Raw genomic sequence first — 25,846 nt, forward strand, 5'->3', positions numbered from 1 at the left:
TCGGCGTGGTCGTTTGGCGCCAGCATTTCGCGGGGAGCAATAATAGAGACGCAGAAGAAGCAGCATTAAACAATAAGTAAACAGCAGATTCTCAGCATATTATTACCAGGCAAAGTTTGGCGCTAGCATTGTGTGCTGCTTGCGTGGATGTTAACTATTTCAGCTCTCTGTGTTCCGCCCAAAAAATAACGAGGTGAGGTGGGCTTCTGTGGTGAATGCTTTTTTCAGCGAGTGTAGGGTGTCAAAATTGGCCTATGGTGCCGAAATGTTTACCTCTAGTTTGAACCAAAGTCACTACAGTAGTGCTCTGAACAGCTAAGCTAACTAATCCGTTATGGCTATACTCCATTTACGCATTGATCACACATATGGGTGCATGTCGGAGGTCCAGATGTGCATGTATCGTCATGATGCTACTGCTAGCACTAGGGGACTAGTCAATGCATTCCACTCCTCCTTTGTGTATAATCATACATTAACGTAATGTTACCAAACGACGTGTGTCTGAGGCAATGACGGTAAACCCTGCCAGTAATGCTCAATTACACTGAATTAGCTTTTTCCTGCAGAGGTCTATCTTTGTGAAAGTAAGCTTTACGACCCCAGGACACAAGTTGGTATCAGATCATGGATTTGGCAGTTTTCCTATTGCCATACGTGGATTTCCATATCCACGACTATTCCAGATAGATCGCCCCAATAGGATATTCCCTCTTACTAGCTTCAGCTTCTGCTACTACCGTAGTTTGTCTTGCTGTAACCAAAGCCTTAGTTATGTATACAGGTGTATGTAACTGAAATTGGATTTGCCCAAGGCCATACCAGTTGTATTTACTTTTGTATGTCGTTCCAGCGCTTTGAATGCGTTCACATAACGAAATGCTTCCCCTTGCGCTACCTAGGCTGCGCGTGGGGAGAATGATGGCCACGGCAGCGCCAGAAAGCGGCTCCAGCCTCTTGCCCTTACTGGAGTCCCTAGAGGACAGCACCGCGGGACAGCCAGAGCAAACCGATGTCTACCTCACCATAGCCAGGTAGGTGGTTCCTAAAGCCTACACTTGTTGTGGCTGTGGGGCTGCAGGATATCGCGTGGCTAGGGTGTTGAATTACCCGGCTGAAGGGTACTGGGTTTGAGTTCCAATATTGTAGGTAATACTGTAGGTAGGTAGGTAGGTAGGTAGGGCCAGCCTTTAACACAAGCAAAGTCTGAGAAGCAGTGTTGATTCACTGTGTCAACAACCGCCCACTTGTCGTAAAGAGAACTCTGTTGACATGTGAGCATGACTAACCGCTGACCGTACGTCGGCCAGCACCGCTAGAAGACAGGCCTGCGTTGGGTCAAGCGTACTTTTTTTTTTTTTATATTTAAATATTTTTTATTTACAGCAATTGCTCAGCAGACTAAAAACAAATATAGCCGCATGTGGTGATTAACGGGTCCCGAGCTAAATTAAAAGTCAAGGACAAACTAATGGAAGATATATAAATATAACATATAATTGTCATATTCAAGGAAAGATATTCCACTTTAAACCTGAACTGCAGCCTCACTCTATTGATAAGCACACAACATCCAGAAAACTAAAAGCACAAATTTCTCAAGTGAATTAAGGGCTTCCTTAAAAGAGTGTAGATCTGAAAATTTGCACTGATAATGGTATCCACCTAATGATAGGCGTATGAGGTTATATAATAACAAAATGGTCACATAGGCAAAATGGGTTGAGATTGTGGAAGTTTGGTTTTTCTATGAAATAGTGGGAAAAGTCAATATTTTTAAGGCATAAGACCCAGGGTTCTGTAAATGCATCTCATTCTAGAGATCAATATTCTGAAAGAATTATGAGTCCAGGTCAATCTGGTGAGGAGAAATGAGCCTAATGATTTTTCACAATAGCGCCACCTTTGGGTGCGGTACCACAAATTTGGGTTTATGAGTAGTGGGGGTTATTGGTAACCATACCAGAGTTTTCGATTTACGGTATAGGTTGCAGTATGACTTTTACAGAATTTGAGGGGGTAAAAAATAAACGATAGGGGACCAAGCAGCTTTGCTGCTCGGACCCCTATTACATTACCGGATGGATTTAATAAACCGTTGTATCTAATTCTATAGTGAATCATCTGGCTCACGCGGTGAACTAACTGTACATTTCTGTGAGTGACAATGCTGACAGCCAATGAGAATTCTTAAGTGTCCCCTTGACGCTGCACAGCTCAATTTGCTATCAGACGTAAAGCATGACTGGCATGACATTGGGAAAAATAACAGAAGATGTCAAAACTGACCTGGAGGCCTCCTTGGGCAAGATGCTCATCCTTAATGACATGGATCAGTATTCACTGCCAGGTGCTTCTGATAAGAAGTTGGCTCAACGACTTGATAGTGAACTGCATGGTATCTAATGTACTGTATCGTGTTGTTTTTGTCTTTCACAGCCGTCTCAGCGGAGAGGAAGGAAGGCAGTTTCTCCCTGCAGTCGAGAAGCACTTTTCCCGCCTGGGCAAGGCCATCTTGGTGAGTCACTGCTCGGAGATTGTTTGGGTTGTAGCATGCCTTCAACCTTGCCCGAGGTCTCATGAAATCATCGTCATTCCATGCTCAACGTCATCCTAAAGGTTAAATATCTAGCTCTCTACATTTTATACATTTATATTTGCATAACTGTATTTTGTGTTTTTATATTTTACTTTATTTATATTTTTTATTAGTATTTTCGGCCTTGAGCATGGCAATCTTGGCTTCAGCATTTCCTTCGGGATAAAGTACTCTTGATTCTGAATTTCCTTTATTGCTTATTGCTTGTCCGTCCATTTGCGCTGATGGGAATTTGAATGACACTATTGGTTGTTTGTGTGTTTTGTGTTTCTTTCTTCTCTAGACCCACATCACTGGGCCTAACCCTGAGCTCAGCCAGGCAGCCTTGCAAGCCCTGGGCTTCTGTGTGTACCACGCACATGTTGTCTCGGGGGTTTCTGGTAAACCAACACTTAGACGCCGAACATCTATAATGCACAGTGTCTAAATATGATTTAACAGGCTTAATATTCAAGGAATTTGGTTATAGTTTTAGAAGGTCAACTTTTTTTCTTTGTTCCCCCCCCCCCTCCCCCCAGAAAACTTTGCTTCAGAGATATTATCAGCGCTTTGTTCCCTGGTTGTGTCCTCGACGGATAAAAACTCGTGCACCCGGGCATTATGGGTAATCTCCAAGCAGAGCTTTCCCTCCGAGGTCGTGGCCAAGAAAGTGAGTCCCCACCGCTTGTTTACATACAGGGAAACATACGTCTTTTGATAGTTGATATCTTCAGATGGCGTGCGTGTGTGTGTGTGGATGTGTGTGTTGCTGCATTTCTGCTTCTGTCCCACTTTAGATCAAGGTGTAAATTCTGTCAGACTTTGTACAATGACAATGTAACATGAATAACATTGTATTGTTAAGTGACCGTATTGTGCGCGCGCAGTACGGTCACTTGATGATGTAATACCGACGATGCTGTGTGTGTACTGACGCCCCGTTTCCGTCGACCGCCCCCAGGTGGACCCCCTCCTGGAGATGCTCGAGCGTGTGATGAGCCGACGGGACATCCAGTCGCTGGTGATGGAGCACGAAGCCTTGAATGTGGTGATCAGGTAAACCAGAGGTCGAGGTGTCCCTGAGCGAGACGCACAACTGCTCCCTACGAGCTGGCTTGTCGTTGCCCTGCATGGTTGACGGCGCCGTAGGTGTACTAATGGTACCCCTGGTACATAAAGGAGCAGAAACCACGATTATTATTGTTATGAGTGACGTCTGTGTTTGTCCTACACGTCTGTGAGAAGGTTCTATTGTACAAAATGTACGATAATGTGTATAATTGTATGACGTTTGCTGTTACCAGCTGTCACGGGCTGCAACGGAGACATTTTTCAAACGGCTCATTCGTGTGTGTGTGTGTGTGTGTGTGTGTGTGTGTGTGTGTGTGTGTGTGTGTGTGTGTGTGTGTGTGTGTGTGTGTGTGTGTGTGTGTGTGTGTGTGTGTGTGTGTGTGTGTGTGTGTGTGTGGCCGGCCAGGTTGCTGGAGCAGGCCCCGGTCCAGATGGGCGTGGCGGCGGTGCGTTGGTCCAAGCTGGTCATCCCCATGGTGGTCCACTCGGCCTCCAAGGTGCGTCTCCGGGCGGCGGCGGCCATGGAGCTGGGCCTGCCGCTGCTGCTGGAGCGGCAGAACGAGGTGGCCGCCGTCATCGAGCCTCTGATGCCCACGGTGAGCAGCCAGCCTCTGGGTCTATAATGACACCTGTGGCAATCTATATCTTTGTTTTCTGTTCATAATGACGTGTCATTTTATATCTTGTTTTTCTGTTTATAAGGACATCTGTCATTCTATATCTTGGTTTTCACTGTCTATAATGACATGCTGCGTCATTCAATATCTTGGTTTTCTCTGTTTTAGAACGTCCTGTCATTCTATATCTTGGCTTTATCTGTTTTAAAATGTCCTGTGTCATTCTATATCTTGGATTTCTGTCTATAATGACGCGGTTCATTCTATATCTTGGTTTTCTCCGTTTATATGACGTGTCGCCCTATATCTTGTTTTTCTCTGTTTATATGACGTGTGTCAGTCCGTCTCTTGGTTTTCTCTGTTTATAATGACGTGTATCACTGTCTTGTCTAACGCAGTATGGTCCGATATTGATGGCTGCAGACATTCTTTGGTACACAGATCTCCATTTAGATCTACAGTTATTGTATTAATGCCAGGTATACTGTTTTTATTCATGTTTTGCCTTCAAGTACTTCCTCATTGCTGCTGCTAGCCTCTGTACACGTTTTCATGTACACGATTGTAATAATTTAACTTTAACTTAAACATTCATACAATCAATCTTGCGTACAAACGTGCACATCATGTGCTTACGTTCTTCTTTCCCTCTGTGCTGCAACAGATACTCGTACCGGAGCTACAGAAACTATTTGCGTCGAAGAACGAAGTGAACGTGCTCAAACTCTGGCCTCTATTCGTCAAACTCCTGGGAAAGGTAAGACGCTCTCTTGTTAAAAGGCAAAAACAAACACGCATTGAACGTTGTATCACTTATTTGAGGGGGGAGACCCAGGAGGGAAGCCCACATGGCCTCTTCCCAACACCGTGCATCTATTTTTATTAAACAGGAAAGTATTAAAGGTAACGAAGTTACAATTTAAAACGTGCCCGACTCGGCATAAAGCTGGTTTCCAGCAGGTCCCTAGACGTGTTCCTCTTTCCTCCCGCAGCACCTCCATCGAGGAGGCCCCTTCATCAACTCCCTGCTGCACCTGGAGGAGCTGGGCTTCCGCAGCTCCTCGCCCAACGTCAAGAAGATCGCCTTCATCGCCTGGAAGAGCCTCATCGACAACTTCGCCCTCAACCCCGGTGAGCGGCAGAGAGAACTACCGACCTTCAGTGGGAGCTGTCTTCTATCTATTTAATTTAAAACTTGATCGTGGCCCTCCACCTTCAATTCACATAACTATTGTATAGAGCACCACTCTGTGTATACATTAATACATTAAAATACATAAATAGCCAGGGATGACACAATAAAGCCTGAAGGCTTATTTCCATATCGGTCCCACTGCCCAGTTCCGATACTTATCATCCGGTCTGTTAATGGAGTAAACATTACAATAATAATAATAATGGATTGAATTTATATAGCGCTTTTCTAGACACTCCAAGACGCTTTCCAGTGAAGGGGGTACCTCACTAACCACCACCAGTGTGTAGCACCCACTTGGGTGATGCACGGCAGCCAATCTGCGGCAGAACATTCACCACACACCAGCTTGAGGTGGAGAGCGAGGGAATTAATGAGCTAGCCAATTATAGAGGAGGATGATTAGGGGGCCAGACTGAATGAGCCTGGTTGGGCCAGGACACCGGGGGAAACCCCTACTCTTTGCGATAAGCGCCTTTTATGCGTGCCAGTGTTATTGACGCAAGCCTTTAGGGTTCAGGCTGATGGCATCCTCCTCCTCCTCCTCACTCTCCCTCCATTCCGCTTCCCCCCGCTGCAGAGATCCTGTGCAGTGCCAAGCGCATGAAGCTCCTCCTGCAGCCGCTGCTCTCCATCCACGTGCGCACGGAGGCCCTGCAGCTCAGCCGGCTGGAGGTGTGGTGGTACCTGGTGGTGCGACTGGGCCCCAACCTGGGCCCCCACTTTGAGCAGGTCAGTGGGGCACGCCATGCAGACTCTTGTTTGAAACGCTTTTTTTTTTTTTTTGTCTTGTCACGCTCTTGGTGTTGCTGTTTTGCATGGAAAAAAAACCAGTGTGAATAAAGTTTGTTTTGATGTGCGCTTCCTGTTAGGTGTCCATTCCCTTACTCCAGTGCACCATACGGGCAGACTCCTCCACCTCCACCCTCCAGGCTGGGACCCCAGTGAGAGGCGCGGGGCAGAACAGCACCCTGGGCTCCTCCACTCCAAAGACCGGTACGTCCGCGCGTCCACTCTGAACACCTGCCGCCTTCCCCGGGTTAGAAGAGGGCACAGTGGGCTGTAGCAAAGCTCACTGAATCTCATTTCTTTTTTTTCTTTTTTTTTTAATTGACATGATCTTGGTCTTGCGGATTGGCCCTTTTTTGTGTCGAGTGTGGTGCAACATGTTGAAACATGCAAAAAATGTCCTAACCATCCCCCATCCTAACTGGCCAGAGGCTGAACCTTGGAATTTAATTTATGTCCTACCCGGGTCACAAATACAGTAACCAGTCAACTATGTCACTGGATGCACTGTTTTTAAGGTTTTATTTTGTTTGGTGGCGTGTTCTCGTAATAATGGTCTGTTCGTTTAATGACATGGTCAAATGGGCCGCAGTCCTTCAGTAGGTGCTGGGTGGCTCAAGGCATCGCTGTGTTTTGGGGTGTCGTGCGGGAAACGGTTGACGGGTTCGACTACCCAGCGCACTAGGGCTGAACGATTTGGGGAAATGATCTAATTGCGATTATTTCAAACAAGGTTGCGATTATATATGCAGTAAATCATTCTATAGTATGACCAACACTGGACGCAGTCAACATATACCTGCTCTTTCCTTTAGGCAAGGCCTATGTGTTGAGATGACATGATGCATGAATCGAAGTCGTTGTGATTTTGCAAATCGCTTTCTATTGCATCGCGATGTCGGTTTGAATTCGGTTAATCGTTTCGGCCCTCCTGCACACCCTGTTGTGACGGAAGCCTACCCAGTGCCCTGATATTCAAGTACATCACTCCCCGGGGCGCGCAACGGACGATTGACTGAATCCTTTTTCTCGATCCTTCCACCAGGCAATCCCACGTGCTTCAACAGCCCGGCCAACACTCCCCGCTTGAACCTCAGCCTGAGCCAGCAGGCCGGCCAAAGCTTCCCCCCCATCCAGCTGCTGGGCCTGGAGATGCTGCTGCACTATTTCCTGGGGCCGGAGGTTGTTCCCGCTGCAGCGAGGGTCAACCTGCAGCTGACACTGGGTGAGGGCGACGGGACATGTCGGCCTACTTGAAGATGTTGCTTGAATGGCTGTTTTTTTTCCCCCTCTGTGTGTCTGACTGTCTCTCTCTGTCAGTTCCCTGTTTTATATATTGGAATATTTGGGGATTTATCAAGATTAAATGTTTTTCCGCGTTTATTTTATGTGGCAAACAAAGGCTGTGTTTTGAATGTTTTCCAGAGCCATATTGATTGCTGCTCTGATTTATGTTTGATTAACTTCTAAGCAGTACAAACAATCTTTAAACCGCTATTTATTTTTAAGACTTGTTTTCTGTAGACACAGAATCGACGAGTAGTCCAATAGTTATTCTTTAGACGATGTCCACCTGTTACTGGGATTATCCTATTTTTTTTTTCTCAACTCAACAATTTCATTAATTCTCTTCTCCATCCTCAGAGCCGCTGACGCACTCCTTCCTGTCGGGGGGCTCGACCTTCTCCAAGCACGCCGCCCTGCTTATCTCCAGCGTGACGCACGGATTCATTAGCGTCGGAGCAGACGCCCCAGGTAGACCCTGAGGGCCTCTTTCTGAACGCAGGATGAGCTGCAGCCTTTGTTCGTTTGCAGCAGCGCAACTTAAACCAACTCGACCTAAACGACATCACTTCCTCCGCAGATCCCCTCCTGGTCCTCATCTGGAGGAGCCTGGTCAGTTTGGTCAGCTCCACAGTAGACTCGGGTAAGTGTTCCCTGACCAATCACAGCGTGTCTATCTCCTCAATGAACTCACATGTCACAACAAGCCCCCACCTCTCCGCCACACTAGTCTCTCTGTGTGTGTGTCTCTGTCTCTGTGTCTCTGTCTCTGTGTGTCTCTGTCTCTGTCTCTCTCTCTGTCTCTGTCTGCTCTTGGATGAGTGCGTTTCATGTGTTTTAAGTGTGTTGTGGCGGCTGCTTTCTTGCGGGTTCGGCTCTCCTCTGTGGGTCGGCCCCCAGCAGCGCCACACAGAGTACACTGGGTGTGCCCCTTGTCACGGGCGGGGCCCAGAGACCCCGGCCCCGCCCCGCTTCACCCGGCCCACCCTACAGCATCTTAATCAGTTTAAGTCTGAGGGGCGCTGGGGCCCGTTTGTGGCTCTGCGTCGCCGTGACGACCAGTACACTCTGAGGGGCCTCCCGGGGCCCCGGTGATGCCCACCTACTGTCACTGGTCACGCACTTATTTTTTTACACACTACTTGTGTATGTTTTTAGCACAGGCTTTTACCCAAACTCCCAATACCATGCTACTGGGTGGCAGTAGCTCAGGAGGTAGGCTCAGGACGAGCTGATGTCGGAATATTGTAAAGCGCTTTGGATGAAAGCGCCGTATAACTGCAGTCCATTTCCCATGCGGTTCTCATTGGAGACAGCAGCTAGCCATTTCACTCCGGGAGGCACCTTGGTTCGCACCCTAGCCCCTGAGCTCTGGCTGAGGCGTGCGTGTGTTCCTCTGCCTTTTGTCTCAGGGAGCAGCAGTAAGAAGGAGCGGCAGGGCTCGGAGGTGCTGACGCTGATGCTGCAGGCGCTGCAGACCATCGCCGCCTCCGAGGCACTCCCCCCCAGCAGAGTCCTGGTAAGAGCGGAGCCACGCTGGTACAGGTCGACCACATCAGGGGGAACGAGGGAGGCGCTGGTGTTTTTAAGGGCAGACTCAACACCTACCTTTTTTAGTCAGACTTTTAAATAAACTTTTGTTATTTATTTTCTTTCTCAAAGTGTTTGCTTTGGGTATGGATGTAGGGGATTGTTTTTACATGTGTGAATATCTCTGGGTGTGTTGTGGGAGGGGTGGGTTGTATTAAGCGCTTTGTGTTAAATTTGCTTGCAGGAAAAGTGCCACACAAATAAAGGTCCATTGATAGCTCCACTCTCTAGGTTGTGAATCACCTGGAAAGATTTTGTTCACGCGCCTCCTTCTCTTGTGTTCCACGCAACGGTCTTGTTTAGTCTTTCGATGCATGTTCCGCTTTCTGTGTCCCTTTGCTCAACCCCCCCCCCCCGTCTTTTGCTCTCCCAGGTCCTCTTGGAGATCACGGTGAAAGCCATACACCCCAGGGTGCTGGGCTCCGCGGCCTACCAAGTGGGGAAGATGGACGTGCTCAATGTAAGGGCGTGATTAAAATATTGACCAAAATAATCGTGACTATGATTATTAATTTTTTCATAATGTAGCAGCCCTAGTTAATGCTTCGTCTCTCTGTCCCAGGGTACCCCAGCACTCTTCCTCATCCTCCTCCTCTACAACAGCGACAAGCTGTCGACCTACGCAGAAGACGAGAGGTGAAGATGCATCTACTTTGTTCTCCAGGACCAGTTTCTAGCCAGATGAGACGGCTCAGTTTCCCGTATCGTATGGGACCGATGTATGACCATAAATGGTCATGGCTGTCACCATCTGTGGTCATGGCTGTGCTACGTCACGACCGTTAAACCGTCATTAGAGTTTATGGGCCGTTGGTGTCCTGACCGTATATGGTCCTTCCCGTCCCCAGGTTCTTCCAGTGTCTGAACACGCTGGTGGGCTGTGGGCTGGCGGGGCCCACGTCGTCCCTGGCGTTCGTCGAGGCGGTGCTGGGGGCCGCGGCCCGCAGGGCCTCCTTCGTGCCCAGCAAGGAGCATCTGTGGCGGATGTGGAGCGCCGTGGTGACGCCCCTCACGGACGCCATCACCCAGGTACGAGGTCGTCGGGGCCGCCATGCTGCCCTGTTTAATGTGCTAAACGATATTCCCACAAACGGGTGCGAGTGGCGATTAGCTGTTACAAGCCATTTGGCAAATCAGGCTCTTTTGACCTCACAAGTGGGCGTGTCCGACTAGATCTGTGACGGTTAGATGTGCGACGTTTTCTACAGTCCACTGGGTTGGCTGGTAGCCCGATCTATCCGGCACGCATCTAGGTGGACACGCCCAGCTTCAATGTCAGAAGAGGCAGGTTTTCAAAACGGCTTGTAACGGCTAATCACACTCACACCTGGTGGTGTAACGTGTCACCTTTAGGAACTGTATCTGGAACTGTAGTTATTTTTCTCAAACGATTAATTAGAAAACGATTGCTTGTCTGTGGTGGTTGCACGAGGTTTTCCATTTGTTTTTAAAGTTCGCTCTCTCTCGCCGGCTTCCTTCCCTAGTCCAACGAGGTGAACCAAGGCGACGCTCTGGAGCACGACTTCAGCGCGGTCCACTCCTCCCTCATGTTCCCCGTCAGACACCTCCTGCTGGTCGACCCTCTCCCCCAGGTGGGTTCCGGTGTCACGCTCGGGCCTCACCGCCCACCCACCGCGCTCCGTAGCCCCCAACTGGCTCTGAACGGCGTCGCCAAGCAGAGCCTCGTTCGGCCTCCTTGATGACCTTGATCTCTTGTATGGTCTGCGGCCTGCGTTTATACAACGCCGGTCTAACCAGTGGCCACTCGAAGCGCTCTACAACATTGCCTCACATTCACCCATTCATGCACACATTCACACACCGACGGCGGTGACGGCCACGGCAGGCGACAGCTAGCTCGCCGGGAGCAGTCAGGGTGAGGCGTCTCGCTCAGGGACACCTGAGCGAGTTGCTAGTTCGAGCCAGAGGATCGAGCGAGTTGCTAGTTCGAGCCAGAGGATCGAGCGAGTTGCTAGTTCGAGCCAGAGGATCGAGCGAGTTGCTAGTTCGAGCCAGAGGATCGAGCGAGTTGCTAGTTCGAGCCAGAGGATCGAGCGAGTTGCTAGTTCGAGCCAGAGGATCGAGCGAGTTGCTAGTTCGAGCCAGAGGATCGAGCGAGTTGCTAGTTCGAGCCAGAGGATCGAGCGAGTTGCTAGTTCGAGCCAGAGGATCGAGCGAGTTGCTAGTTCGAGCCAGAGGATCGAGCGAGTTGCTAGTTCGAGCCAGAGGATCGAGCGAGTTGCTAGTTCGAGCCAGAGGATCGAGCGAGTTGCTAGTTCGAGCCAGAGGATCGAGCGAGTTGCTAGTTCGAGCCAGAGGATCGAGCGAGTTGCTAGTTCGAGCCAGAGGATCGAGCGAGTTGCTAGTTCGAGCCAGAGGATCGAGCGAGTTGCTAGTTCGAGCCAGAGGATCGAGCGAGTTGCTAGTTCGAGCCAGAGGATCGAGCGAGTTGCTAGTTCGAGCCAGAGGATCGAGCGAGTTGCTAGTTCGAGCCAGAGGATCGAGCGAGTTGCTAGTTCGAGCCAGAGGATCGAGCGAGTTGCTAGTTCGAGCCAGAGGATCGAGCGAGTTGCTAGTTCGAGCCAGAGGATCGAGCGAGTTGCTAGTTCGAGCCAGAGGATCGAGCGAGTTGCTAGTTCGAGCCAGAGGATCGAGCGAGTTGCTAGTTCGAGCCAGGGGATCGAACTAGCAACCTTCCCGTTACCAGACAACCCGTTGTACCTCCTGAGCCACATGCCACTCTATATCAGTATTGTTCACTAAAATCCCCCCCCCCCCGGCTTCTCCCATCACAGATGACCCAGAAGTCCTTGCTGTCGACGTGGTCCAAGCTGTACCGGGTGTTCGCCCGCTGCTCGGCACTGGTGCTCACGGCGGAGGAGAACGTGTCCTGCGAGGAGCTGTGCGTCAGGATGGCCGCCTTCCTCAACGTAGACACGCTGGCTGTGAGTCTCGGGCGGGGCTAGCGAGGTTACACTAGGGGACGCGGGGGAAGGGCGGTGGATCGGCCCCCCCTTCCCGAGGAGGTTGTAACACGGGGGGTATGTGCGTGTCTTTCAGCGCCCTGCCACCTTGGACGCCGTCTCCGGTATGCTGCAGGTCATGGTGGAGTGTGTGGACTTCTCTCCGTACACGCCCACGTTTCAGCAGAAGACCAAGTGTAGGTTTTGTTCGTTCCTCTGTCCGTGTAACGGTTCAGATTCAGAGTGCCAAGCAGTCATCCTGATGGAAATGTGCTCTGTTCAAGATGAAACAATTAGAATACAAATAGATAACGGGGTACAACCGAACAGAAATGCATAGTAGGGTACAGTCATGTTGCATATCTAAAAAAATATGTACATTACATGAAATGCATTCTAATATCTAGCTCAAGTCCCTGAAATGCCGGGATATTGCTCGTCACCACGTCAACTGTAAATGTGACACCTCCCCCCCCCCCCCATCAGCCCCCTGCACACCCGTCAACTGGACCCGCAAGAGGAGCCAGGCCCTGGGGAACCTCGCCGCCTTCCAGGCCCTCCTGATCCAGGCCCTGGAGGCCTTTCTGGTCGCCGCGGGCCCCTCGGATTCCACCGGGCTGGCGCTGGCCTCCGTCCTGTCCACGCTCTTCAACAGCCTGGCTCAGGCCACGCCCCTCCGGGTGGCGCTGGGCTCCCTGGCTCCGCACCTCGCCGTCCTCTACAGACGGGCCGCTGCCACCACCACCACCAGCGAGACCCCCGCCTTCTCCTCCCAGCTGGTGACGAAGGTGGGAGTTTTGAGTGTTTAAGGGTTAAAGGATCGGGAGTGTGAAATGTAGGTCATTGCAGTCAATGCGAGTGTTGAAGGATTTGGCCGGTTTGCTAAGACCCCAGGCCGCCTGTTAATGTCCATGTCAAGATGTTTTTCCTGCCTCGATTTTTATTTATTTTTGTCAGCTCACCAGCGCTCGTGTTAAGGCGTCTTTAGGCGTGTTCAAACGAGTGTTTAGTAGCAGAAAAGTTACCTCGACATCACAACGTACACCAGTTTAGGAGCATGTTCAGCATAATGTTCACAAACTGGTTGGCCGAGTCTGGCAAAACAATGTTTCTACACAATTACTGTTACTGAGTAACGATGTTAGGCAAGGCAAGGCAACTTTATTTATACAGCACTTTTCATACACAAGGCAGACTCAAGTGATTCACATATAAACATTATCATGCAATAAAATAAAATAATAGATAAAGAAAACATATGCAAAGAAATGGGTAAAATAGAAAGTTATAAAGGCATTTTAGTATTAAAATAGAAAATAAAGGCAAAGTTAAAAAAGCTTTTTAGAAAGTGCAATGTATTTAAGATTTAGCAGAAAGCTATAGCAAACATAAAAGTCTTCAGTCTTGTTTTAAAGGTGCCCAGAGTTGGGGCAAGTCTTAAATCCTCTGGGAGTTTATTCCAGCTATTTGTTGCATAGTACGTAACTAAATCCTGCTTTCCCATGTTTTGTGTTTACTCTGGGGATAATTAACAGATTGGTCTCAGAGGATCTTAGTGGTCTAGAAGGCTTATGTAGTGGAAGCATATCGGTTAAATATTTTGGGCCTAAACTATGGCATTGATTACTATGTTGACAATATCTTAAGATATTACCACCTCAAAAAGCCGAGTAAACATCTACTCTTACTCTGACTTATGAAGTGGGGTTCCCAATTCAACAAATTGTAATCGTATGTGATGGCCCATATCTGGATTAGTGCGTTGCTGAGTTGTTGCCCTCCTCTGGTCCCCGGCTGTAGCTGGAGAAGCTCCTGGTGGAGCTGCTGGGCCACCTTCAGAGCCGCTCCACGCTGGACTACGACGACCAGCTTCTGCTCTACCTCGCCCCCCTGCTCTGCGTCGCCTTTCCGCACAAGAACAAGGCCCTGCGCACGCAGGCTACGCACTTCTGGAACGCCACCTTCGCCAAGGCGTCCAGCCTCGCCTACCCTGAGGAGCTGAAGTAAGACCAGCCCCCGTTCGGTCCCGTTCTCCTGGGCGTGACCTGACCTGTTTTGAACACGCGTCGTTTGTTTCGTAGCATTAAAGGGGACCTATTATACCACCCGGTGTGAGTGTGATTAGCCGTTACAAGCCGTTTTGAAAATCGGCCTCTTCTGACATCACAAGTGGGCGTGTCCACCTAGATGCATGCTGGGTAGATCAGTCCATTAGCCTCCCAGTGGACTGCAGCAAACGTTGCTCATCTATCCGTCGTACATCTAGAGGGACACGCCCACTAGTGATGTCAGAAGAGGATGATTTTCTAAACGGCTTCTAATGGCTAATCACACTCACACCTGGAGTTATAATGTGTCACCTTTAACATGCGTCGTTTCGTAGCCTTAACGTGTGTGTAACGGTTGCTCTCACGCAGGCCGGTCCTGAGCCAGGTGAAGAGGAAGACCCCCATCATCCTGCCGGGCTTTGAGGCCGTCGCGGTGTCTGACGAGCACAGCGGACCGTATTCGGTGGGTTTACTTTATTTTTATTTTTAAAGGTTGTTCTCGTTGGTTATAAGTGGCAGCTCATTAGGTGAGTGCTGCATGCAGCGCTCAACTATTGTTCTTCTCAAGTTTTATTCTTTCTTTCTTCTTCATTATTCTCTACAAACTTTGGGACCTATCTCCTCCCTCAAATTCTTTCAATAGATTTACGCTGAGGTAAGAGGACGTGCAGCCAGTGATGCCAGATTGGGCATTTTTCCTGCTCAATTGGACTACTTTTTAAGTAGTACATACAATTTCGGCTGGTTTTAAAAAAAACTGGTACAAACATCAACCAATACCATACCTTTCATATGGCATATTGTTTGTACTACTATTATCTTCCAGCTTTGACAGTATTACAGTTTAGCTTCCAGCATTTGTAACAATGAATTTCATCACTTTTCTCCTTCAGATAATGCAATTCAGCGTCTTTCAGATTCTTCAGTTCAATTCCTTATACATTTCTACATTTTTAAGCAATGCTTTGCACTTTTCATTCAGCTGTCACTTTATTTGTTTCCAACCATTGACATTATTTTAAATGGTGGGTTTAGATTGTTTACTCCACTTAGACTTTTGAACTGTTCAAATCCCTTCACTTGATTTAAGCCATTTAACGTTTGTTTACGTCTTAATCTATGTGGCTTTATTAAAACATATTTTCAACCTCACTTTGTACTACAGCACTCAGCACATTTTCTGCAGGAAAAGCATTTTCTAGTTCCTGTTTGTTATGGAACCTGAGTGTTTGTTTGGCTGCAGAGCGACTGTTCGCAGTTGGACACCAAGCTGAGCGGCGTGCAGATGCCGTCTGCGGGGAAGAGGGACTCCTTGCTGGGCAGGGCTGCGGAGCTGAAGGACCAGAGCGCCAAGTCCCTCGCCAAACCCGTCTCTGTAAGGATGCAGACGTGTTTTGAAAGATTTATTTTTGATTATAGTGAGATAGAGAGGAAGGTATGGGAGTTGGAGGGGAGGACATGCAGCAAATGACCACGGGCAGGACTCGAACAAGGGTCGCTGCGTTTTAGGACTGAGCCTATATGGTACACGCTCTACCCGGGACGCCCAGGATACGGACATTTTTGATTTAAAATGAGAAATGTACCTCTTTTTTTTTTTCTCTATGTAATTCATTTGATTTGAATCCAATTTTTTTTATTTTGTACAATCTCATTGGTTGTTTCCTACGAGGCTTGCGTACATCTTAACGAAAAGGGTAAATAAATGGTAAATGGACTGCATTTATTGAACGCTTTAGTAACCAATGGCATCTCAAAGCACTTTACAATATTGCCTAACATTCACCCATTCATGCACACATTCATACACCGACAGCAGTGTCTGACAGCCCGCCCGTCAGGAGCAGTTTGGGTAAGGTTTCTTGCTCAGGGACACCTCCAACACTCGACCCGCAGCAGTCTAGCAACCTTCCGGTCACCGGTCAACCAATTGTACCTTTTGGGCAGCATGCCACCAGAAAAGAGAGCAATGGATATATATATTTTTTCCCCTTGTCCCGGCAGACCAAGCTGGACTTCGGCTCTCCCAAGCCCCCCCCCAGGGGGGTGCTGGAGGAGGAAGCCTCCATCGACTTTGTGTTCATTCCCCCTGAGAACAAGGAGCGTGTGTTGACGGAGCACCAGAAGGAGGTCAAGAGGACCAAAAGGTGAGTCACGCGCTAGGTCCCTCACGCTATATGTACTTCTGTGTAGTAGACGCGTTGTGTTTCTAACGCAGAGCCGTTGTTTTCTGTCGGTCCAACAGGGGGGACCTCCCTGCCATGTACAACAACCTGGACGCTTCCCTGGACACCACGGCCTTCACCCAGTACACCCAGAGCCAAGAGGATTCCACGTTAGTTCACGCAAACCGCACAAATGCTAAATCTGTGAACTCCCTTGTAGATGCTTTGAGTGAAACTCTAACTTATTTCCACCCTCAGAGAGAAGTTAATTGCGGAACAACCCAAAAGTGCAGAGTCCCCTGTCAAGGTACTAAAATCCTTAAGGTCAACCCTAACCAATGTTTTAATCGAAAATAGCCAAATAACCTTACCGTGGACCTATCGGTAGTTATTCTTTCAGAGTATCATATGATTTCATAATCTTGAAGTTATGAGCCAATATACCGAGCAACTAACGAGTAAACATTTGGAATCAGAGAAAAAACTAAATATTACAGATTCGTTTAAAATCTAAAAGCCTCGGAAAGATTGATTCATTACTTTTAATTGCCCTTAAAGTTCTGATTATGAATACAATCCTGATTACATTCCAGGTTGATGAAATGGAAGTCGAGGGAGAATCTGACCTTCTATACAAGGACACTGAGGACTACACCAGTCCGGGCGCCGCAAAAAACAAGGACCCTGCAGTGGTCGAGCAGGAGGGGGGGGTGATCCCGGACTCGGCCGACGTGTCCATGCAGGACGCCCAAGAAAACCCGGAGCCCAACGAGGGCGCCAGCGCTGACGTCTCCGGCGGCTCGGACTTGGTCTCTGGCACCCCTCCGAAGCCCAACAGCAGGAGGCAGTCCTTCATCACCCTGGAGAAATATGTGGAAGGCCAGGCCGCCAGCCCCATCCAGGTGACCAAGTTCACGGGGCGCCTCACACGCCCCGCCAAAGACAAAGCGAGCCCCGCCCAGGCGGATATCTCCTCACCGAGCAGGGATGAGCCGATGGCGTCCGAGATCTCCTCACCGAGCAGGGATGAGCCAAAGCTGTCGGAGATCTACTCACCGAGCAGGGACGATCCGACGCTGTCGGAGACATCCTCACCGAGCGGGGTTGAGCCGTTGGTGTCGGAGACATCTGCACCGAGCGGGGTTGAGCCGATGGTGTCGGAGACATCCTCACCGAGCGGGGATGAGCCCAAGCTGTCGGAGACACTCCGGCCCACAGAGTCTAGCTCGCCACCGGACAGCACTGACTCGGACCAAACGAGCAGCGAGCTGGAGGAAAACCCTGCCAAGAGGCATTCCAGTGGCGGAACAGAAGACGAGGACGATGTTATCCCTGACACACAGGCTACTTCCTGGGATGAGAGCGCAACCGGAAGGACTAAGGAAGAATCGGATGGTGGTGCAGCTCCAGAGGAGCAGGAATCGAATGGAACCAATCAAGAGACTGTAGAGTCTGATGGATCTCAGGAAGATGCTAACAATTCCCAATCCATCTCTGCAGATGCATCCAGGCGGTCTGGGCGCATCAGGGTGCGGCCTCGGTTGCCAGGACAATGCTCAGAGGATGAGGAGGAGGAGGAGAAGCAGAAGAAGAAGAAGAAGAAGAAGGATAAAAACTCCCTGGATTACAAGGGCAGGACTGGTTCTGTCACCGCAAATAAGGCGGATGACCTGTCGCCACAAAGCAGGTCTGGCAGGCGGGGGAGACTGGCCACATCCGAGGTAAACCAAAGCGAAGAAAGTCTGAGGAAGAGTCCTCGGATTGACAAGAAAAAGTTTTCGCAATCCGATTTACCGGCCAGGGGTTCCCGTAAGACGGCGTTGTACAGCCAGTCATCATATCTGCTCGGCTCGGAGGAGGAGAAGCCCCGGAGGAGAAGTGCCAGAGGAGGCGAACACAGCCAAACGGACTCTCAGCCAGAAACGAACACTGATTCAGACAGCCAGTCCCAGGCAAGGCGGAGTCTACGGAAGAAGGCAGCTGCCACAGAGACTGAAAAGCCTGCGACGGCCAAGCAGCAGGCTAAAGGCTCGGCGGCGGAGAAACCACCCGTACACCCTAGGCTTAGTGCTCCCAAAAAACACGAGCCGCCACCACCAACGGGCTCTCCAGCGCCCCCACACTCTCAGAATGAAAGCCAGTCCCAGAAAATGCCAGACGCAAAGACTACGGTTATCAGTAACTCTGAGGAGTTTGAGCCTGAGAGACATGCTGGGAAGGTTGAGGCCATGGCCTCCCTGAGCGCCCCCGTGACGCCTTCACCCGTGAAGCCTGCACCCCAGGCGCCTGCACCCGAGAATCCTGCATCTCAAGTGCCTGCATCTCAAGTGCCTGCATCTCAAGTGCCTGCATCTCAAGTGCCTGCATCTCAAGTGCCTGCATCCGAGGCGGCTGCACCCGACGAGGCTGCATCCGAGGCGGCTGCACCCGACGAGGCTGCACCCGACGAGGCTGCACCCGAGGCGGCTGCACCCGACGAGGCTGCACCCGAGGCGGCTGCACCCGACGAGGCTGCACCCGAGGCGGCTGCACCCGACGAGGCTGCACCCGAGGCGGCTGCACCCGACGAGGCTGCACCCGAGGCGGCTGCACCCGACGAGGCTGCACCCGAGGCGGCTGCACCCGACGAGGCTGCACCCGACGAGGCTGCACCCGACGAGGCTGCACCCGACGAGGCTGCACCCGACGAGGCTGCACCCGACGAGGCTGCACCCGACGAGGCTTCAGCTGAGGCGCCTGCTGCACCCGAGACTTCTACATACAAGGTAGTTACACCTGAAACTATTGTATCCGAGGAGGCTACACCCGAGACTTCTGCACCCGAGACTTCTGCACCCGAGACTGCTGCACCCGAGACTGCTGCACCCGAGACTGCTGCACCCGAGACTGCTGCACCCGAGACTGCTGCACCCGAGACTGCTGCACCCGAGACTGCTGCACCCGAGACTACTGCACCCAAGGACGGCACACCTGAGGCTACATCTGAGGCACCCGCTGCACCCGAGGAGGCTACAACCGTGGCGCCTGCTGCATCCCAGGCGCCTGCTGCGCCCGAGACTGCTGCACTGCCCTCCCAGACTGACCGCCAGCCCAAACCACGTCGCAGTGAACTTAGCTTGTTAATAGAGGGCTTGAGTGGGTCATCGACTGATGAGGACAAGAGAAGGGCCGGTGCAGCCAACTCAATCAGCCAGGAAGACTCTCAAGCGCTCACTCTGTCTTCCTCCGGCAGCCAGCTGCAGAACAGACTCAGGCGAAGGGGCAAGGCCTCCGCACAGTCACTTGAGGCTGCTGAGAAAAGCCAAAATTTAACCGAAAGCGAACTGGATGCCGAGGCTCAGGCGTCCCCTTCTGCTGTCAGAACCAGGACCAGAAGCAGCTTTCCGCATGGGGAGCAGGTTTCCCAAACCATCTTCTCCTCCCTGGATAAGGCTGCCTTGGCAGCCCGTAAACCAAACTCAGGCCGGGGCAAATATCCAAGACGGAGGTCATCCCAAGCCCTCCTGGCCAACAATGAGAACTCGGAGTCAGAATCCTCCGAGACTAGAGAGTCTCCTCCCTCGAAAAAGAAAATCAGCTATCATAAGGCTCCTCTGGTGCCAAGCCCTTTAACTGTACAGAGCGCAGCCATGGACGATGCCTCTGAAACCTCTCAAAGTGATCCCTCACAGGGCACACCCACAATAAGCCCCTCGAAAACAAAATCTCTGTTGCAATCGCAGAAGGAGGCATTAATCTCACTTTCAAGGGTGCCATTGGTTTTCACGGAACTCGAGCAGCAATGTGAGGTGGGGGTTATCCCGATTGTAGCCCTGGAGCAAGTCCCAGAGAAAGCGGGAACCGAGAACACAAATCCCATTGCTCCCAACACAGACTTGAAGTGCAAGTTGTCACTAATAGCTCCATCTGAAGAAGACTGCGAGCAGAGGCTTTCTCAAGCAAAGCTGGACCCCTCGGACCAGGTTCCTCTGGACTGCGAGTCCACTGATACAATAACGGAACGTTCTCAGGAGGTTCTTCTACCCCCTGTTTCCGCTGCGCCCACCTCGGCCACAAACGCCAGCTCGAATGAAGACGAGGATGACGGTGACGACGAGGTGTTCACCGACGCTACAGATCTGTCGTCTGCTCCTGCAGACCATCGTTCCACGCCGGCGGCGTCCGGCGAGGCCACTGCGAACCAGAGCTCATCGGCCTCTGGCTCCTCAGAGGAGAAGGTTCAACATGTGGCTCAACCGGCGCAAGAGGAGGTCATTGCGGAAGTACCACAGGCGAACTCTTCGGAACCATCCGGAGTACCGGCAGACGGCAAAGGTTGCGAGGACGCCGCTTCCACCCCGGCTAAACAGGACGAGGGCGCACCTCAAAAGGCCCTAGATATACTTGTAGTTGAACAGGAGGTGGGCCAGATCAGCTCACGGGAAGACCCAGCGGGGTTGGCTGAAGCCACGACGAGTGTCCAGGATGAAGTCAGGGCAGCACAAGCTATTCTATGTCCTCAAGTAGCGGAGGAGGAACCAACCACATCCTCCCTGTGGAACTCGACGCACGCCGCCAAAGAGGACAATCACTCTTCTCCTGCAAAGCGCTTGACCCCCGAGGTTGGGTTGGGACTGGAGGTCGCTCAGAGCCCCAGTGGCAGGACCAGGGGGACCTGGTCGCCCTCGGCCTCCCCGTCCTCCAGTATCCTCAAGAAGGCCCAGAAGAGGGCGCTGGAAGAGGACGCCGCCATCTCGCCTCTGGTTAAGGTAACTGCAACACAGCGTTTCTTAGGGCTGTTCAATTAATCAAGTTTATTTCGCAATTTCGATTTTTTTTTTGGTCAAACGATCTCCAAATAAATATTATCGAGTTGAAAAGTTAATTTTCTATTTATTTTTAAATTAAATGATTTTTAGAAATGGCATAAGTGCATTATTTATATTTTTAAGGGGACATTTTTCAAAGAGCTCTTATTATTTTTTGGAGAAATGTTGAATAAATGCATAATGTTTCCAAATTCAGAAATAATCATTTCAATAATAGTGATTTCAACATTGACCAAAATTAATAAGTATGAAAAAACATGTTGTTTTTTTCCTAATCAAGCAGCCCTAGCGTTCCTTCAACTTGGTGGTCCCTAGTGTCTCAATTGTCTTTTTATCAAACAGTATAATCAGATGCATGGGGTCAGCGACACATTTTTAACCAGTTCCTTTACCTGTCCACAGTCCAGGCGCGTGTCATTCGCCAACCCCATCCAGCACCAGGAACTGGCCGACGACATCGACCGACGCAGTCCCGTCGTCAGGACCAGCTCGCCCAAACGGTTCAAATCCAACAGCGCCATCCCGCAGTCTAAGGTTATTATCAGAAGAAGAGCTCACATTTAAAGCACACATCTAGAAAAACGGGATTTCCGTCGTTGGCAAAATGTTGTTGGCAGTTGAAACCCCGGCACTAACTAGGATCGATCGTGTGTTGCAGTACGTCACCACGCCAACCAAGGGACTGCTGGTCCTTAGTCCGAGGAACCTCCATAGCTCCGGGTACAAGAGCTCCAAGAAATGTCTGGTACGTCCGTCCTGCACTGCACGCTGATACTGTGGTAAACTGTTCGCAGATGGAGAGACGGGGTCGAATTTGGTTTTCAATTTTGGGTTTATTTATTTTATTCATTAATGTTTTACAGAAATTGCAGCTGATTACATATTTGTACATTATTTGAACATTTTAAATTTCAAATTTTGTTTTATTTTTTAAGGGAAAGTTTAAACTTCTCATTTGTTATATTTGGGCGAGAAATGCTCAATAAATGCATAATTTTGTTCAAACGCAAAAACAATCATGATTTCAATGTTGACCAAAATAATCGTGATTATGATATATATTGTGGCAGACGCCAGGGAGGAGTGAGGGGAGTGGTAGGTCTGGCAACCTGCTGGCTCCACCCCCAAGCCATATATGGACTCCCCAGGCTTAATGACCCTGGGGATCATTAAGCAGGGGTGCTTTGGCTTAAAGGAGGTAGCAAACGACAGACAGGGAAGGTTGGAGTTGGAAGAGAAGCTGGGGCTAGCCGAGGACAGGCAGTATCTGTGTGATTGCCTGGCTGGGTGGTACCCCCTGAGAGAGAGAGAGAGAGAGAGAGAGAGAGAGAGAGACAGACAGGTGGAAGGTGTTGGACGGACATTGAGCTGGAGCATAAAGGAGGTGGATGACCCTTTTCCCACCCTGGTTTGGTTTACTCTGTAAATAAACCGTTCTGCGTTTGAACTACTCTGTGTGTTGTGACATTTTATCTATCCGACTTGGTAGCGTGGAAACCCCACACCCACTGGCCCGCTACAATATATTCTTATAACCGCGCAGCCCTACCGCCATACTTACTTTCTGCCATCACCTTGTTGCCCCCGCTGCCTTCCAGATGTCTGAGATGAGCCAGGAGCCTAGGGCCATTCCCAAGGACTGTGTCTTCCCTTCACTGGTTTGCTGCTCTGCACCCATAGAGGCTGTGCTTCCTCTGATTTCCACCAACATGTGGTGAGCAAATGAATAGCTTTGGTATCTCATCGTAAGAAAAATTGTGGCATGATGTAAAGGCTAAATTTGTATGTTTTTATATCCATGCTTTATGTTGCTGTAGATGATCGGAAAGGCACATTGTGTGTGTGTAGCTTCCAGCGTGAATAAGCTGTTATGCAAAAAATGCATATGCTACCGATTTCTTAGGATACGTTTTTTACCTTTTTTATTTTACCTGTAACTCTCCTTATTTTCGCCTGCTAGGCCCCGTGGGTTTGGTCAGCTGGTGAGGGCTAAGAACATCCGGACGGTGGGGGACCTGAGTTCACTCAAACCCCTCGACATCAAGACTCTGCCCATTCGCTCGCCGAAGATCACCAACGTCAAGAAGGCTCTTCAGCTTTATGAGGCACAGGTTTGCCCTTTTAAGAGTAGCTGCATGCTGCATTAAAATAAAAGAATGCACCGTGGGTTACTGTCAATGTGGGTTTCGGATTTGGAAACGGCTTCACATTTTTTTTTTCTTTTGAATTTTGTTAACTTTCCTTAAAGATTAGAACTCAGTCTTGTAACGCATTGACTATTTGCTCAACTGCTCTTTTGTACATTGTACACCGTGTTTGAACTTTGAACCATTCTCCCGGCAGCGCAAGATGCGAGGATTTGGGGATGAGTTGAAGAGCTTCGAGGAGATGGAGAAGATGATGTCCTCCTCTGAACCGGAGGAGACCAACACTTCACTCAACCAGGAGGAGGATGGCAAGACCCCTCACGAGACCCTCGGTGAGTCTCGGTTATTATGCGGGAGACTTTCAGAATGAGGAAACTCGATAGCTGTGTTCTGTCCTCTCTCTAACTGGCTGCACGACGTAAACTAGTATTTACTGACTGACGGCGTGTGTGGGATTATTCGATAGTAAGATTGTTTTAATCAAAGAGGGGGGGAACGGGCTGTCCAGGATTTCTTAGTTTTTAAATACATCAGTTCTGTCCAAGATGCCCTCTCCTCCCAGCTGCCGTGCTGGAGTGGGCCTGGAAGTGCTTTGGTAGATGACTGTCTCTTCTCCACTGCAACTGGGCCCCACCATCCCTACTTGCAACTAGTATGCAGACAACAAGGTTTATACAGTAGACGCGTTGCCGCTGGTGTCGTGTGTGCGTGTGTGTGTGTGTGTTATATTTTTTATTTTATTCTTAATATTTATTTGTATGTATATCTGGAGTCCGTGACAAAAATAATTTCCCTCTGGGATTTTTAAAGTATTTATCTATCTATCTATCTATCTCCCAAGCGCTTTTGCATCAGTGTTCCCGAGTCCTACAAGGTGTGCTATAGCAACACGGGGTACACTGAAAGTCTTCACATTATTGCCACTTATTTGCTCTGTAGTCAAAACACCCATTAAGCCCAACCAGGATACAAGGACAAGATTGTCCTCTTTTCCCCTACAGGAAAACAAAAGAATATATCAGTTCCAAGATGTGTTTTTCTTGAAATCACTATTGATCAGCATTGACTGCAGATATCTCCAGGAAACCCAGAGTACGCATTGTTAGAAACTTTACACACTGCGACTTTAATGTTTACCATTAATGACCAATCGATAACCAATCACAGATCACCTCCCTGTTCCTGATGTGCTTCCACGCTATAGAATTAAAACGACACAGGAAAACATTTAGCATGTTTTTTTATTTGCAGCCACAGAGTTGGTGGACGAAGACCAGCCTGCGGACCAAGAGAGCGTCCTTGCGGAGACGTCGACCCACGACGTGGAGACGGCAACCAACAAGATGGAGGCAAAGAAGGAGCCTGTGGAGGCCATGGAGGAGCTGGAAGAGTCGAAGGTAGTGGAGGTGGAGGAGGCCCGTCGGAGCGTGCCGCAGTCCCCCATCAGGCACCTCTCCCCCGGGGGGCTTCTCTGCCAGGCGGACACCCTGAGCTCCAGCGCCAGCATTGAGGAGCTGGGTCTCTGCACGGCGGAGCAGCTGGTGAGGCTGCACGACGCCCTGGGCGGCGTGATGCGCAGCGTGGTGCTGGAGCTCCAGAGCCGCCTGGGTCACATGGACGGCACGCGCCGATAGGCCGGCAGCGACAGTACACGGAAAGACAACCCCCCCCCCCCTCATGACATTACTGCTGGGTCTGCTCAGGCTGGGTCTGCTCAGGCTGGGTCTGCTCAGGCTGGGTCCTTCTCAAGCTGGGTCCTTCTCAAGCTGGGTCCTTCTCAAGCTGGGTCCTTCTCAAGCTGGGTCCTTCTCAAGCTGGGTCCTTCTCAAGCTGGGTCCTCTCAAGCTAGGTCATACAAGGGGTTCTGAACCGGCTCGAATGTTTTTTTTATTGTTTTTAAGAGTTGACACATGTATGGCTGTTTTGTTAGTGTAAATATCAAGGAAAAGGGATTAGTTAAGAGTGGTGTCCAACTATGTTTGAAGTGATGGCCATGAAAAAGCACTTTGTTTTACCCCCGTTCCCCGCAACCGGTCTAGGAATTTTTCCTTTACCAGACAAACTGACATTTACCATTCAACCTCTTCAACACTTGTGTTTTTCAATTTATTTCATTCATAGGTACTCGTTATGGGTAACCGCTGCTTCTATTTTAACACCTCATCCATGGCCACTCCTACTTCGCCAGCGCTTGTGTACATTTCTTGCTAGAATTTTGCAATTTGCCCTTTCAATTATTTTATCATTTGCCTTGCCTATTTTCCCTTTTTAGTGTCAAAAACGGATAATTCGATTATTCCAATGTCTGGGATTTTTATCAATAAATCACTCAAATGAGGACGTATTGTTGTATGATTGATTGTTGTGCTCTCTTTTAAGGTTTAGGCATTTAATACCGTAGAACGATCAAATCCACATATCTGATTCTGTGGTGTGGATTAAAGATGCCGCACCTGTTTTTAGAAGTCGACATCAAGAGTTTTAATCTCGCCCCATATGCCAAGTTTACCTGGACTGGCCTCAATGTCCATATCAGCCGTCTGCTGAAATATCAGTCTCACTGAAAACGTACATGATGAGAGTGGGGGTAG

General features: G+C 49.7%; 1 protein-coding gene across 3 annotated transcripts; it reads left to right on the forward strand.

Moving 5' to 3' along the window:
* Window positions 1-25,593, forward strand: rif1 (replication timing regulatory factor 1). Of its 3 annotated transcripts, none has more exons than XM_030342994.1 (35): window positions 1-193; window positions 903-1,034; window positions 2,440-2,518; window positions 2,883-2,979; window positions 3,118-3,248; window positions 3,540-3,634; window positions 4,056-4,245; window positions 4,931-5,023; window positions 5,259-5,397; window positions 6,042-6,193; window positions 6,334-6,457; window positions 7,296-7,475; window positions 7,895-8,005; window positions 8,115-8,177; window positions 8,947-9,053; window positions 9,498-9,584; window positions 9,687-9,760; window positions 9,973-10,153; window positions 10,609-10,716; window positions 11,920-12,069; window positions 12,185-12,284; window positions 12,574-12,875; window positions 13,888-14,090; window positions 14,505-14,598; window positions 15,379-15,510; window positions 16,140-16,282; window positions 16,381-16,470; window positions 16,559-16,607; window positions 16,894-21,048; window positions 21,511-21,642; window positions 21,767-21,853; window positions 22,707-22,822; window positions 23,069-23,219; window positions 23,452-23,587; window positions 24,507-25,593. In XM_030342994.1, exons 2-35 carry the CDS (start codon window positions 919-921, stop codon window positions 24,887-24,889), a joined length of 8,550 nt encoding a protein of 2,849 aa, XP_030198854.1. In that variant the 5' UTR covers window positions 1-193; window positions 903-918; the 3' UTR covers window positions 24,890-25,593. The 3 variants fall into 3 exon arrangements, with proteins under 3 accessions (XP_030198854.1, XP_030198856.1, XP_030198855.1); XM_030342996.1 differs by having other exon boundaries at window positions 23,069-23,213; XM_030342995.1 differs by having other exon boundaries at window positions 2-76.
* The last annotated feature ends 253 nt before the right edge of the window (window positions 25,594-25,846 follow it).

The sequence above is a fragment of the Gadus morhua genome, chromosome 20 (assembly GCF_902167405.1).
Source record: "Gadus morhua chromosome 20, gadMor3.0, whole genome shotgun sequence".
NCBI classification, from domain to species: Eukaryota; Metazoa; Chordata; class Actinopteri; order Gadiformes; family Gadidae; genus Gadus; species Gadus morhua.